Source organism: Haliotis rubra, unplaced genomic scaffold, assembly GCF_003918875.1.
Source record: "Haliotis rubra isolate DU_JTF1 unplaced genomic scaffold, ASM391887v1 Scf50, whole genome shotgun sequence".
NCBI lineage: Eukaryota > Metazoa > Mollusca > Gastropoda > Lepetellida > Haliotidae > Haliotis > Haliotis rubra.
This window is the reverse complement of record NW_025767191.1, coordinates 1,530,810-1,547,317: the sequence shown is the minus strand read 5'-3', so window position 1 is coordinate 1,547,317 and position 16,508 is coordinate 1,530,810. Positions and strand designations below refer to the sequence as shown.

The following is a 16,508-nucleotide window of genomic DNA, read 5'->3' as shown; positions in this document are numbered from 1 at the left end:
TTCCGTCCCCTATCACACCTGTGACGACACCAGGGCCCCCCGCAGGGCAAGTGTATGTTCCCTCCCCTATCACACCTGTGACGACACCAGGGCCCCTGCACGGCAAGTGTATGTTCCCTTCCCTATCACACCTGTCACGACACCAGGGGTTCCCGCACGGTAAGTGTATGTTCCCTCCCCTATCACATCTGTGACGACACCAGGGCCCCCCGCACGGCAGGTGTGTGTTCCCTCCCCTATCCCATCTGTGACGACACCAGGGCCCCTAGCACGGCAGGTGTGTGTTTTTGTCTCCCCTATGACACATGTAACGACACCTGGGGTCCCCGCACGGCAGGTGTGTGTTCCCTCCCCTATCACATCTGTGACCACATCAGGGGTCCCCGCACGGTAAATGTATGTTCCCTCCCCTATCACACCTGTGACGATACCAGAGGTCCCCGCACGGCAGGTGTATGTTCCCTTCTCTATCACACCTGTGACGACACCAGGGTTTCCTGCACGGCAAGTTTATGTTCCCTCCCCTCTGACACATGTGACGAAACCAGGGGTTCCCGTACGGCAAGTGTATGTTCCCTCCCCTATCACACCTGTGACGACACTAGGGGTCCCCGCACGGCAGGTGTATGTTCCCTCCCCTATCACACCTGTGACGACACCAGGGATTCCTGCACGGCAGGTGTGTGTTCCCTCCCCTATCACATCTGTGACGACACCAGGGGTCCCCGCACGGCAGGTGTGTGTTCCCTCCCCTATCACACCTGTGTGGACAGCAGGGGTTCCCGCACGGCAATTGTATGTTCCTCCCCTATCACACCTGTGACGACACCCGGGGTTCCGGCACGGCAATTGTATGTTCCCTCCCCTATCACACCTGTGACGACACCCGGGGTTCCGGCACGGCAGGTGTATGTTCCCTCCCCTATCACACCTGTGACGACACCAGGGCCCCCCGCAAGGCAGGTGTATGTTCCTCCCTATCACACCTGTGACGATACCATGGGTCCCCCCACGGCAGGTGTGTGTTCCCTCCCCTATCACACCTGTGACGACACCAGGGGTCCCCGCACGGCAGGTGTGTTTTCCCTTCCCTATGACACATGTGACGACACCAGGGGTCCCCGCACGGCAGGTGTGTTTTCCCTCCCCTATCACACCTGTGACGACACCAGGGCCCCCACACGGCAAGTGTATGTTCCCTCCCCTATCACACCTGTGACGACGACAGGGCCCCCTGCACGGCAAGTGTATGTTCCCTTCCCTATCACACCTGTGACGACAACAGGGGTTCCCGCACGGCAAGTGTATGTTCCCTCCCCTATCACATCTGTGACGATACCAGGGCCCCCTGCACGGCAGGTGTATGTTCCTTCCCCTATCACACCTGTGACGACACCAGGGCCCCCGCACGGCAGATGTGTGTTCTCTCCCGTATCACATCTGTGACGACACCAGGGCCCCCCGCACGGCAGGTGTGTGTTCCCTCCCCTATCACACCTGTGACGACACCAGGGCCCCCCGCAGGGCAAGTGTATGTTCCCTCCCCTATCACACCTGTGACGACACCAGGGCCCCCCGCACGGCAAGTGTATGTTCCCTCCCCTATCACACCTGTCACGACACCAGGGGTTCCCGCACGGTAGGTGTATGTTCCCTCCCCTATCACATCTGTGACGACACCAGGGCCCCCCGCACGGCAGGTGTGTGTTCCCTCCCCTATCCCATCTGTGACGACACCAGGGCCCCTCGCACGGCAGGTGTGTGTTTTTGTCTCCCCTATGACACATGTAACGACACCAAGGGTCCCCGCACGGCAGGTGTGTGTTCCCTCCCCTATCACATCTGTGACCACACCAGGGGTCCCCGCACGGCAAGTTTATGTTCCCTCCCCTATGACACATGTGACGACACCAGGGCCCCCCGCACGGCAGGTGTATGTTCCCTCCCCTATCACATCTGTGACGACACCAGGGGTCCCCGCACGGCAGGTGTGTGTTCCCTCCCCTATCAGACCTGTGACGATACCAGGGGTCCCCGCACGGCAAGTTTATGTTCCCTCCCCTATGACACATGTGACGACACCAGGGCCCCCCGCACGGCAGGTGTATGTTCCCTCCCCTATCACATCTGTGACGACTTTAGGGGTCCCCGCACGGCAGGTGTGTGTTCCCTCCCCTATCACACCTGTGACGACACCAGGGGTCCCCGCACGGCAGGTGTGTGTTCCCTCCCCTATCACACCTGTCACGACACCAGGGGTTCCCGCACGGCAAGTGTCTGTTCCCTCCCCTATCACACCTGTCACGACACCAGGGGTTCCCGCACGGCAAGTGTATGCTCCCTCCCCTATCACACCCGTGACGACACCAGGGGTCCCCGCACGGCAAGTGTATGTTCCCTCCCCTATCACACATGTGACGACACCAGGGGTTCCCGCACGGCAGGTGTATGCTCCCTCCCCTATCACACATGTGCTGACTCATAGAGATCAAAATGGAAACATATCAATGTGCGAAAGAATAAGCAAAGTCATGTTGTTTACAGTCCATGTTCGACTGCCCTGGGGGCGTCATACATCCGCTATGCATGACCTACAGACAATGTAGTGTGACGCGACATTGTTCTCCGACCTACAAGGAAGTGGATTCCTTCACCCGTGACCAGTCACGTCACTCGGCTACTCATACAACACATACAGGGACGTGGGAAACTAGTGTTCAACTGTACACATGTATATTAAGTAAATGCGGTACATACATGATTCAACCATCCTTTCCATCTTTTGAGTAGAGTGAGTGAGTGAGTTGAGTTTTACGCCGCACTCAGCAATATTCCAGCTATATGGCGGCGGTCTGTAAATAATCGAGTCTGGACCAGACAATCCAGTGATCAACAGCATGAGCATCGATATGCGCAATGGGGAACCGATGACATGTGTCAACCAAGTCAGCGAGCCTGACCACCCGATCCTGTTAGTCGCCTTTTACGACAAGCATAGTCGCCTTTTATAGCAAGCATGGGTTGCTGAAGGGCTATTCTAATAGACCCGGACCTTCAAGGGTCCTTTTGAGTAGACACAGGCGACTTCCTGATACAGTCAAACGTGATACTACATATGCTGACATAAAATATAGATACTTGTATTCATACATTTGTATAGATATCCTTTAAGTTCTTTGGGTTCTAAATGAGAATCAATAAAATGGTTGTCGCACTCTGTTGACGATTACCACCGCATGTGTGCAACGATAACACAAGCCTATACGGCACTCCCTCTTTGATGAACAAGTCTATAGATGCATAGAGAATCTCACCCGAGTGTCTTTTGATATCAAATATATCACCAAGAATTGATAAAGTTACAAGTTCCGAAGCTTGCCGAGGATATTTTTACTTTTTTTCAAGGAGTGTTGATATATCTGATATCAAAGAGACGAGGGTGATATTCTATTTATCATAAAAAATCACGCTTCCTCAGTTTTACATGAAATCTCTGAACACGGTTCTGCCATTAGACTTTCAGTGCAGCGATGTCATAGCATTGTGATGTCATCAAGTTCATGACATCATAGCATTGTCAGGGTATTGTACAAAACCTATTGTCAAAACGATATCTCCTAGGAGATATCGTTTGTTATTACTCGCCCGTGGAAGATACTGCAGTGTAATATTTTTACGGCGATATTACACTAGTGTAATACCGCTAGACGTATGACGTCATAATGATTTACAGTTATGGCGTCACAATGCTAATACCTCTGTCACAATGGCATTAGACCTTGCTTGACTCGTGGAAAGCTGAAAGTCAATACACTTCGTAGGCAGCTTTTATCAGTTTATGTTGGAGAGTAATGAACAAAATACTAAACTCGCTTCCGTGAAATACCATTTTTATTAAACTCGTGAAAGATTTAGCATCAAACTCGCTTTCGCTCGTTTGATACCAAATCGTTAACTCGTTTAATAAAAATGGTATCACACGGAAGGTCGTTTAGTATCCTCTATATCTGACACACGCAATATCTCCTGTGCAACACAGTTTTGGATGATACATTTGCATACGTACGTTCCGTCGCTTTCACAGGATCACTTCATATTATGGCATGTTCGGGTGGCCGTGTTGAGTAACGTAGGCAATTCGCTATATCCTTGGGCAGGACTGGGTTTGAATCCCGGTCCGTCCCGATTTGTTATTTAGTTTGTCGGCGCCCAAAACTCGTGGCAAACGTGGGAGGCCTGCATCACTTTGAGTCTGCCTTCCTCCCTAACACCCCGTAATATATCTGGATTTTACATATCACAGTCAAAGGTATAAGTGATAAAACAATATTTATTGTTATCCGGGTTAATGATAATCATCATGACATTATATGTGAACATATAGATACAGCCTCTACAGAAAACCAGGCCTCCTGTGTGTGATTTCAAACTGGTTTTATCATGAAAATAGTATGAGTAACGTCATTCTTTTGCTAATAATATTAAGTTTGTTCGGTAGATCATACATCATATTTTTCACAAGGCATACTGCTGCCATCTACAGCCCAATGAAAACAGTAGATTGTTAATCTTCAAATATTCAAAGAGGAATTTAGAGGCGTTTGCTTTGGAAGTACGTTATACGTTATATTTGAAGATGAGATACATTTGCCTTGGTGTATACATGTGAAAGTGAATTTACATATTATATGTATCTATAAGTATATGGTATCCCTGTAACATATAGTGAAACACTGACCTATTTGTGATGTAGAGATATTGACATATTTGTGATGTACAAGATATTTACATATTGACCTATTTGTGATGTACAAGATATTGACGCATTGACCTATTTGTGATGTTCAAGATATTGTATGTGACAGCGGTGGAAGCCGCGGTGCCTGAGTGGTCTAGGCGTCTGACTTTTGTGTGCTGGCGATTAGGTGCCTGACTCTGAGGGTGTGGGTTCGAATCCCGCATGGGGCTCAACCCCAAAAGTACTAGAATCTGTACTTTACTAAGAAAGTGTAATCTCAAATATAACAAACGTTACATTTGACCACTTCTACAATGGCATTGTGTATTTCAGAGACGTGTTTCATCAGGGTTTAGGGAACATTTATAATAGGGAGGTTTTCATATGCTTTGAAAGTGTCTTGGAGGAACGAAGATACATTATGAAATAGAGCACACATTCTGAGACAATATATATTCTGTTATTACACATGACATCAACACATAAGCTGCATATGTCAAAAAAGCGTTCAGGGTTTGTTAAAAACGACATTGTGCCTCAGAGTGGCCACGTCGCTTGTCTGGAAACCGTCGCCACTTTTCAGTGATACACAGTGAGAGGATTTCGTGCAAGGGTATTCCAGCTGAAGGAAGACCAGATGTGCCATAAGACACATGCACTCTTCCGGTGATCGGGGCACAACTCAGCCCAACGTCCATGTCACGACGAAAGGACTTGAAGTAATTTATAGCGGATAATTACAGTGCCTGACATCTTCCTGTTACAATGTGGCGAGAAGAGATTTGTGATGTCAAATATAATAAAATAACCAAATCAGCTTACAGGTTAAAGTTATGGGCTCAACATATTTCCTTTACATTGGCATAGAGGTCAGTGGTGTACATGTACACTGAATCCTGTCAGTGATACAGAGGACAGTCAGTGGTGGACATGTACACTCAATCCTGTTAGTGATACAGAGGTCAGTCAGTGGTGTACATTGACACTCAATCCTGTTAGTGATACAGAGGTCGGTCAGTGGTGTACATGTACACTCAATCCTGTTAGTGATACAGAGGTCGGTCAGTGGTGTACATGTACACTCAATCCTGTTAGTGATACAGAGGTCAGTCAGTAGTGTACATGTACACTCAATCCTGTTAGTGATACAGAGGTCGGTCAGTGGTGTACATGTACACTCAATCCTGTTAGTGATACAGAGGTCAGTCAGTGGTGGACATGTACACTCAATCCTGTTAGTGATACAGAGGTCAGTCAGTGGTGTACATTGACACTCAATCCTGTTAGTGATACAGAGGTCAGTCAGTGGTGGACATGTACACTGAATCCTGTTAGTGATACAGAGGTCAGTCAGTGGTGTACATGTACACTCAATCCTGTTAGTGATACAGAGGTCAGTCAGTGGTGGACATGTACACTGAATCCTGTTAGTGATACAGAGGTCAGTCAGTGGTGGACATGTACACTCAATCCTGTTAGTGATACAGAGGTCAGTCAGTGGTGGACATGTACACTCAATCCTGTTAGTGATACAGAGGTCAGTCAGTACATGTACACTGAATCCTGTTAGTGATACAGAGGTCAGTCAGTACATGTACACTCAATCCTGTTATTGATACAGAGGTCAGTCAGTGGTGGACATGTACACTGAATCCTGTTATTGATACAGAGGTCAGTCAGTACATGTACACTCAATCCTGTTATTGATACAGAGGTCAGTCAGTGGTGGACATGTACACTGAATCCTGTTATTGATACAGAGGTCAGTGGTGTACATGTACACTCAATCCTGTTAGTGATACAGAGGTCGGTCAGTGGTGTACATGTACACTGAAACCTGTTAGTGATACAGAGGTCAGTCAGTGGTGGACATGTACACTGAATCCTGTTAGTGATACAGAGGTCGGTCAGTGGTGTACATGTACACTGAATCCTGTTAGTGATACAGAGGTCAGTCAGTGGTGGACATGTACACTCAATCCTGTTAGTGATACAGAGGTCAGTCAGTACATGTACACTCAATCCTGTTAGTGATACAGAGGTCGGTCAGTGGTGTACATGTACACTGAATCCTGTTATTGATACAGAGGTCAGTCAGTACATGTACACTCAATCCTGTTAGTGATACAGAGGTCAGTCAGTACATGTACACTGAATCCTGTTAGTGATACAGAGGTCGGTCAGTGGTGTACATGTACACTCAATCCTGTTAGTGATACAGAGGTCAGTCAGTACATGTACACTGAATCCTGTTAGTGATACAGAGGTCGGTCAGTGGTGTACATGTACACTGAATCCTGTTAGTGATACAGAGGTCAGTCAGTACATGTACACTGAATCCTGTTAGTGATACAGAGGTCGGTCAGTGGTGTACATGTACACTGAATCCTGTTAGTGATACAGAGGTCAGTCAGTGGTGTACATGTACACTCAATCCTGTTAGTGATACAGAGGTCAGTCAGTGGTGTACATGTACACTCAATCCTGTTAGTGATACAGAGGTCAGTCGATGGTGTAGAAGCTCTGTCGGAAAGCTGGGTATCATCCAGGGACGGTCTAGAAGTTCTCGAAGTGGTGTGTGTAGCTGGGCCCCTCTAGAGTATTGAGGTAACTACAAGCTGCCTGGACTGAGTTGGTCATAGGGCCTGGACCGCAGCTGAATACACCCACACGGCGCACCTGTCACAACACAAATAACGTGGAGTTACACGACAACCCGTACTTCTGGACATACATCATGAACTACGGCTGGAATAGGTGTGAGGTGATATGTCTACTTGTACAGACCTGTGGGTGTTCATAGTGAAGAGAGTTGAGGAACTCATCAAACTCAGGTCTGCCGAAGTGCGTGATCGCCCTGAGACCGGTGAGCAGGCTGCGGTTCTCCACCTTCTGGAAGTGTCGCTCGCAGATGTACTGAAACAGATATGGTGATGTCCGGCTTGTTTGTTGCTTGACAGTGGCTTGGTGTGTGTAAATAATAGAGTCTGGACCAGACAGTCTAGAGCTTGATATTGTGAATACCGACCCAAAAACCAGATCACAGATCCTCTCATCCCGAGCAGCTGGGGTTTCATGGAACGCATTTTGACTCTGACGAGGGGTGGTTATACTTACAATGCCGTCCGGTAACTCCGCGCACCTAAGCACATCAATTGCAACAAGGCAACTAACGTCTCTTATTTTTGGTGGTTTACGTGACTAAACATGCTGGTATGCATCATATTTACCTAGAAATATAGGTTTTATTGACGACTATAAGATTCTAACGTTGCATTATGCCATACGGTTGACCTTACTGATGTTCTGACGACATCGCTTGCTGTCTGGTAATTCTGCGCAGCAACTGATGCGCATAGCATCATGCTGGAGATCCGAAGTATGGAGCGCATTAGGGCCAGATTATTGTTAAAAATAACTTCATCAATGTAAGGAAGGGTGTTTCATATTAAATCCAATCATGAATAATGAAGAAAAAGGTTCAAAAGTCTGAAGAAAACGAATTTCATAAAACTGTCAATTTATCTGTTAATTACTGTTATTTACTTACCTTTAGTGATTAAAAGCCAGTCCCTTGTAGAAATGTCCCGATTTCAAGCGTAAATGTGGTAGCAGACGATATTTACCTTCGTTACGGAAGTAAGCTATTGCAGCTGCGCTGAATTACCGGACGCGAAACAGTTTTATGTCTGCTATACTACTACCTTCCCCCTTTACATGGGGACATATTTGACCATGATAAGTGGCTTCATGCTTTACAAGTTTACTTCACAACGATATTATCTACTGTAGTAATCGCAGTATGTGCCATACCAACATGGTGGTCCGCAGGTCGAACTTCTGTTGGAACTGAGTGACGAAGATGTGGACGCTGACGATGTTGTGCTTGTCCTTGTCCTCTACATCCCTTATGATGTCGACCAGCCACTCATAGTGCTTCTGGGTGCGGGTCACCCACACGAAGTACACCTGTGTACAAGATATAAACAGTCATCTACTTCCGTAGTACTAGTAATTGCTGTTGCAAGTTTACTTGACAGACGGTTGAATTCAAGGCACTGAAATATGTCTGCAACAGCATGATCTGAGGTTACTCGACAGGAGTCTGGTAAAGTGAGTGTTTGCTATGCAGCAGGTGGACAGTCAATGCACGCAGTCCGTGTGGACAATACGATAACGATTCAATGTGTGTCCCCAGGACAATACGATGACGATTCAATGTGTGTGCCCAGGACAATACGATGACGAGTAGATGTGTGTGCCCAGGACAATATGATGACGAGTAGAAGTTGTGACGGACATTCTGATAACGTGAAGTTGTCACCTATTGGATCACGCTAGACGTTAGCCACACAAGTAGATGCTACACAAGCAGATGTTGTGACGGTCATTCTGATAACGTGAAGTTGTCACCTATTGGATCATTCAACACGTTAGCTACACAAGTAGATGCTACACAAGTAGATGTTGTGACGGTCATTCTGATAACGTGAAGTTGTCACCTATTGGATCACGCCACACGTTAGCTACACAAGTAGATGCTACACAAGTAGATGTTGTGACGGTCATTCTGATAACGTGAAGTTGTCACCTATTGGATCACGCCACACACACACGTTAGCTACACAAGTAGATGCTACACAAGTAGATGTTGTGACGGACATTCTGATAACGTGAAGTTGTCACCTATTGGATCACGCCACACGTTAGCTACACAAGTAGATGCTACACAAGTAGATGTTGTGACGGACATTCTGATAACGTGAAGTTGTCACCTATTGGATCACGCTACACGTTAGCTACACAAGTAGATGCTACACAAGTAGATGTTGTGACGGACATTCTGATAACGTGAAGTTGTCACCTATTGGATCACGCCACACGTTAGCTATACAAGTAGATGCTACACAAGTAGATGTTGTGACGGTCATTCTGATAACGTGAAGTTGTCACCTATTGGATCACGCCACACGTTAGCTACACAAGTAGATGCTACACAAGTAGATGCTACACAAGTAGATGTTGTGACGGTCATTCTGATAACGTGAAGTTGTCACCTATTGGATCACGCCACACGTTAGCAACACAAGTAGATGCTACACAAGTAGATGTTGTGACGGTCATTCTGATAACGTGAAGTTGTCACCTATTGGATCACGCCACACGTTAGCTACACAAGTAGATGCTACACAAGTAGATGTTGTGACGGTCATTCTGATAACGTGAAGTTGTCACCTATTGGATCACGCCACACGTTAGCTACACAAGTAGATGCTACACAAGTAGATGTTGTGACGGTCATTCTGATAACGTGAAGTTGTCACCTATTGGATCACGCGTTACACGTTAGCTACACAAGTAGATGCTACACAAGTAGATGTTGTGACGGTCATTCTGATAACGTGAAGTTGTCACAAGTAGATATTGGATCACGCCACACGTTAGCTGTCACTTATTGGAGACAAGTAGATGCTACACAAGTAGATGTTGTGACGTACATTCTGATAACGTGAAGTTGTCACCTATTGGATCACGCTACACGTTAGCTACACAAGTAGATGCTACACAAGTAGATGTTGTGACGGTCATTCTGATAACGTGAAGTTGTCACCTATTGGATCACGCCACACGTTAGCTACACAAGTAGATGTGGATCACGCCGCTACGTTAGCTACACAAGTAGATGCTACACAAGTAGATGTTGTGACGGTCATTCTGATAAGATACACATAGTAGATGCTACACAAGTTAGATGTTGTGACGTACATTCTGATAACGTGAAGTTGTCACCTATTGGATCACGCTACACGTTACTACACAAGTAGATGCTACACAAGTAGATGTTGTGACGGTCATTCTGATAACGTGAAGTTGTCACCTATTGGATCACGCCACACGTTAGCTACACAAGTAGATGCTACACAAGTAGATGCTACACAAGTAGATGTTGTGACGGTCATTCTGATAACGTGAAGTTGTCACCTATTGGATCACGCCACACGTTAGCTATACAAGTAGATGCTACACAAGTAGATGTTGTGACGTACATTCTGATAACGTGAAGTTGTCACCTATTGGATCACGCTACACGTTAGCTACACAAGTAGATGCTACACAAGTAGATGTTGTGACGTACATTCTGATAACGTGAAGTTGTCACCTATTGGATCACACCACACGTTAGCTACACAAGTAGATGCTACACAAGTAGATGCTACACAAGTAGATGTTGTGACGGTCATTCTGATAACGTGAAGTTGTCACCTATTGGATCACGCTACACGTTAGCTACACAAGTAGATGCTACACAAGTAGATGTTGTGACGTACATTCTGATAACGTGAAGTTGTCACCTATTGGATCACGCCACACGTTAGCTACACAAGTAGGTGTAGTGACGTGTTGACATACGCACAATGGCGTCGCATATTATTAGAGGGTATTTATATAGCGCACATATCCAGGCAAATAGTGCATGCTCATTCATAGCTGGGTGGACTGGGACACATAGTCACAGTACTTTGTCCAAGTTCACTGCACGTTGCTAACTGCAACTAGGTGTATGCACGTATTCATGTGGCCACCATCTGTTCATATGCCAACGGATCCGTGGGTTCTTTTAAGTGCACAGGGTTGTGTACTGTACACTGGGGTTGTGACAACACTGAAAGAGTCTGCACACAAAGTTGACTCCAAGGCATTTACACCCGGTCACAGGTGGGCTCGATCCTAACAGCTCAACCTCGCTGGATCACTAGTCTGGCGCCTTAGCCAGCTCGCCCACCACGCCCTATATGTTTCCATACAGTTATCTCCCGTTTGTTATAACTATCAGTACAAAAACATTTCTGCTTGTAATGAATGCTTACCTTTTTGCATGTAAAGCGAGCTCCCGTCTGTGACTTGAACGCGATATCTTTGAGTATAGAGGCAAACGGTGTAACGCCAATTCCGCCCCCACAAGCACTGCGATGTCGAATGTGTACCAGTCCTGGTGTCCCTCACCGAATGGCCCGTCAAGGTACAACTAGAAAACACGTGTCATGTAGACTACAAAATATAATACGACAACATAATAAGACTATATCATACAATGCACTGGCTTTGATGAAAAATAACCCCTTTATAATCTGATGACATTTTGTCTTTGAATCAACCACAAAATTTAATGCTTCATGGGTCATTCAAAGACAGTCATGGCACAATATTAAAAGCCTGGCACATCGCTCAAACTGGTTCAGCTATTCAAGGTTACCAGTCCACTCATAGACTATCATACAGCTGAAAACACTTATGCCGGTCGAAGATCGTCAAAGACGCCCATACATTCACTTGATGTACAGAACGTAACGGGATAATTCCGCAAAAAGCTCTGAAATTCAGAACAAACACAGAAATCCCGCATAAAAGCTATCACACTCCATTTTCACAGCCAGTGAAGGGATACCATGCCGATCACAGCCTACCATGCCGCTCTGTCTCCCATGCTGCACTCTGTCTAATTCGTTCACAACCTACCATGCCGCTCTCTGTCTACCATGCTGCTCACAGCAAATCATACAGTTCTCTGTTTACCATGTCCTGGACCATCACAGCCTATCATGTCCAACACAGACTACCATGTCCATCAAAGCCTACCATGTCCATCACGGCCTACCATACCCATCACTGCCTACCATGCCACTCTGTCTACCATGCCGCTCACAGTCTACCATGCTGCTCTGTCTCCCATACTGCATTCTGTCTACGTCGCTCACAGCCTATCATGCCGCTCTCTGTCTACCATGCCGCTCTGTCTACCAAGCTGCTCTCTGTCTACGTTGCTCACAGCTATCATGCCGTTCTCTGTCTATCATGTCACTCATAGTCTACCATGCCGCTCTGTCTACCAAGCTGCTCTCTGTCTACTTCGCTCAAAGCTATCATGCCGTTCTCTGTCTATCATGTGACTCATAGTCTACCATGCCGCTCTGTCTACCACGCCGCTCACAGTCCATCATGCCGCTCTGTCTACCATGCTGCTCTCTGACTACGCCGCTCACAGCCTATCATGCCGCTCTCTGTCTACCATGCCGCTCACAGTCTATTATGCGGCTCTGTCTACCATGCTGCTCTCTGTGTACCATGTCGCCCGTCACAGCCTACCATGCCTGTCACAGCCTACCATGTCCTGGACCATCACAGCCTATCATGTCCAACACAGACTACCATGCCCATCACAGTCTATCATGCCCATCACAGTCTATCATGCCCATCACAGTCTATCATGCCCGTCACAGCCTACCATACCTGTCACAACCTACCATGCCCATCACAGCCTCCCATGTCCAAAACAGCCTACCATGCCCATCACAGCCTACCATGCCCGTCACAGCCTCCCATGTCCATCACAGCCAACCATGTCCATCTCAGTCTACCATGCCACTAACAGTCTACCTTACCATGCTCTGTCTACCATGCCACTAACAGTCTACCTTACCGCTCTCTGTCTACCATGCCGCTCTGTCAACCATGCCGCTCACAGTCTATCATGCCCCTCTGTCTACCATGCTGCTCTCTGTCTACGCGGCTCACAGCCTATCATGCCACTCTCTGTCTACCATGCCGTTCACAGTCTTCCATGCTGCTCTGTCTACCATGCTTCTCTCTGTCTACGTCGATCACAGCCTATCATGCTGCTCTCTGTCTGCCATGCCGCTAACAGTCTACCATGCCCATCACAGTCTACCATGGCCATCACAGCCTACCATGCCCCTCACAGCCTACCATGTCCATCACAGCTTACCATGTCCATCACAGCCTACCATGTCCATCACAGCCAACCATGTCCATCACCGCCTACCATGCCCATCACAGCCCCCCAGATAGCATTCGGTCATTGGCCCAACGTTGGCAAAACCATTGATAACTTCGGGCCAACGTCTGAATGCTATCTGGGATATCATGCCTACAATGCAGCTCACAGCCTATCATGCCGCTCACAGTCTACCATGCTGCTCTGTCTACCATGTCCCTCACAGTCTACCATGCTGCTCTGTCTACCATGTCGCTCACAGTCTACCATGCTGCTCTGTCTTACAAGCTGCACTCTGTCTACGTTGCTCACAGCCTATCATGCCGCTCTCTGTCTACCATGTCGTTCACAGTCTACCATGCCGCTCTGTCTACCATGTGTCTATGTCGCTCACAGCTCTATCTCATGCCGCTCTCTGTCTGCTATGCCACCACAGTCTATCATGCCGCTTCTCTCTACCATGCTGCACTCTGTCTACGTCGCTCACAGCCTATCATGCCGCTCTGTCTGTCTCACAACTATGATGCTGCTCTCTGTCTACCATGTCGCTCTGTCTACCATGCCGCTCTCTGTCACCATGTCACTCACAGTCTACCCATACCACGCTCTGTCTACCATGCCACTCACAGCCTATCTTATGCCGCTCTGTCTACCATGCCGCTCACAGTCTACCATGCTGCGCGTCGCTCACAGCCTATCAAGCTGTCTACTCTGTCTCACAGACCATGATGCTCTCTCTGTCTTGCTCAGCTCTGTCACCATATCTCTGTCTACCATACCACGCTCTGCCTACCATGCCACTAATAGTCTACCATGCCGCTCTGCTCTCTCCATGCCATCACAGTCTACCATGCCGCTCTGTGTACCAAGCTGCTCTCTGTCTACGTCACTCACAGCCTATCATGCCGCTCTCTGTCTACCATACCGCTCACAGTCTACCATGCCGCTCTGTCTACCATGCTGCTCACAGTCTATCCTGCCGCTCTGTCTACCATGCTGCTCTCTGTTTACGCTGCTCACAGACTATCATGATGCTCTCTGTCTACCACGCCTCTCACTGACTATCATGCCACTCTGTCTACCATGCCACTCACAGCCTACCAGGCTGCTCTGTCTGCCATGCTCCTCTCTGTCTACGCCGCTCATAGCCTATCATGCCGCTCTCTGTCTACCATGCTGCTCTCTGTCTTCGTCGTTCACAGCCTATCATGTCACTCTCTGTCTACCATGTCACTCACAGTCTACCATGCCGCTCTCTGTCTACCATGTCGCTCTGTCTACCAAGCTGCACTCTGTCTACCATGTCACTCACAGCCTGCCTTTCCATGCTCTGTCTACCATGCCACTAACAGCCTACCTCACTGCGCTCTGTCTACCATGCCGTTCACAGTCTACCATGCCGCTCAGTCTACTATGCTGTTCTCTGTCTACTTTGCTGTTCCGCCCTCTGTCTACATGTCCAGTCTACAGCCTATCTGTGCTGCTGCCCTCTGTCTACCATGCTGCTCACAGTCTACCGTACCGCTCACAGTCTGTCATGCTGCTCTGTCTACCATGCTGCTCTCTGTCTACCATGCCGCTAACAGTCTACCATGCCACTCTGTCTACCAAGCTGCCCTCTGTCTACGTCGCTCACAGCCTATCATGCCGCTCTCTGTCTACCATGCCGCTCACATCCTATCATGCCGCTCTGTCTACGAAGCTGCTCTCTGTCTATGCTCGCAGCCTATCATGCCACTCTCTGTCTACTGTGCCGCTCACAATCTACCATGCAGCGCGCACAGTCTACCATGCCGCTCTGTCTAGAATGCCGCTCACAGTCTACCAATCCGCTCTGTCTCCCATACTGCACTCTGTCTACGTCGCTCACAGCCTATCATGCCGCTCTCTGTCTACCATGCCGCACACAGTCTATCATGCCGCTCTGCTGCCTCTCTGCTGCCTATCATGCCACTCTCTGTCTACGCTCACTGTCTACGTCGCTCACAGTCTACCAAGCCGCTCTGTCTACAATGCCAATCACTGTCTACTATGCCGCTCTGTCTCCCATGGTGCACTCTGTCTACGTCACTCACAGCCTATCATGCCGCTCTCTGTCTACCATGCCGCACACAGTCCATCATGCCGCTCTGTCTACCATGCTGTTTTCTGTCTACCATACTTCTCGGTCAACCCCACCTTTCACAGCCTACCATGCCGCTCTTTCTACCATGCTGCTCTCTGTCTACATCGCTCACAGCCTATCATGCCACTCTCTGTCTACCATGCCACTAAGAGTCTACCTTACCACGCTCTGTTTACCATGCCACTCACAGCCTACCTTACCACGCTCTGTCTACTATGCCACTAATAGCCTACCTTTCCGAGCTCTGTCTACCATGACACTAACAGTGTACCTTATCACGCTCTGTCTACCAGGCCGCTAACAGTCTACCTTACTGCACTCTGTCTACCATGCCACTAACAGTCTACCTTACCCTTCTCTGTCTACCATGCCACTAACAGTCTACCTTACCGCGCTCTGTCTACCATGCCACTAACAGTCTACCTTACTGCTCTCTGTCTACCATGCCACTAACAGTCTACCTTACTGCTCTCTGTCTACCATGCCACTAACAGTCTACCTTACCGCGCTCTGTCTACCATGCCACTAACAGTTTACCTAACCTCTCTCTTTCTACCATGCCGCTCACAGTCTACCATGCCGCTCTCTGTCTATCATGCCGCTCACAGTCTACCTTACTGCTCTCTGTCTACCATGCCACTAACAGTCTACCTTACTGCACTCTGTCTACCATGCCACTAACAGTCTACCTTACTGCCCTCTGTCTACCATGCCACTAACAGTCTACCTAACCTCTCTCTGTCTACCATGTCGCTCACAGTCTACCATGCCGCTCTCTGTCTATCATGCCGCTCACAGTCTACCATGTCGCTCTCTGTCTACCATGCCGCTCACAGTCTACCATGTCGCTC

The 16,508-nt window shown here is 48.1% G+C and overlaps 1 protein-coding gene and 1 long non-coding RNA gene across 3 annotated transcripts in view; both read right to left on the bottom strand.

Annotated features, from left to right (window-relative positions):
- Window positions 1-6,516: 6,516 nt before the first annotated feature.
- The window catches only part of LOC124291869 (dual oxidase 2-like), a 70,018-nt gene continuing 60,026 nt past the window's right edge, over window positions 6,517-16,508 (bottom strand). The window contains 5 exon segments of the mRNA XM_046728935.1: window positions 6,517-7,417; window positions 7,526-7,654; window positions 8,552-8,707; window positions 11,608-11,699; window positions 11,702-11,765. Coding sequence (XP_046584891.1) covers window positions 7,295-7,417; window positions 7,526-7,654; window positions 8,552-8,707; window positions 11,608-11,699; window positions 11,702-11,765 — 564 coding nt within the window. The 3' untranslated portion in view covers window positions 6,517-7,294.
- On the bottom strand, window positions 14,377-16,319 carry LOC124291822. Of its 2 annotated transcripts, none has more exons than XR_006902284.1 (3): window positions 16,005-16,319; window positions 15,853-15,890; window positions 14,377-14,528 (listed from the first exon to the last, which is right to left on the bottom strand). It is a non-coding gene; the product is annotated as an uncharacterized LOC124291822 (long non-coding RNA). The 2 variants fall into 2 exon arrangements; XR_006902285.1 differs by lacking the exon at window positions 14,377-14,528 and adding an exon at window positions 14,591-14,889.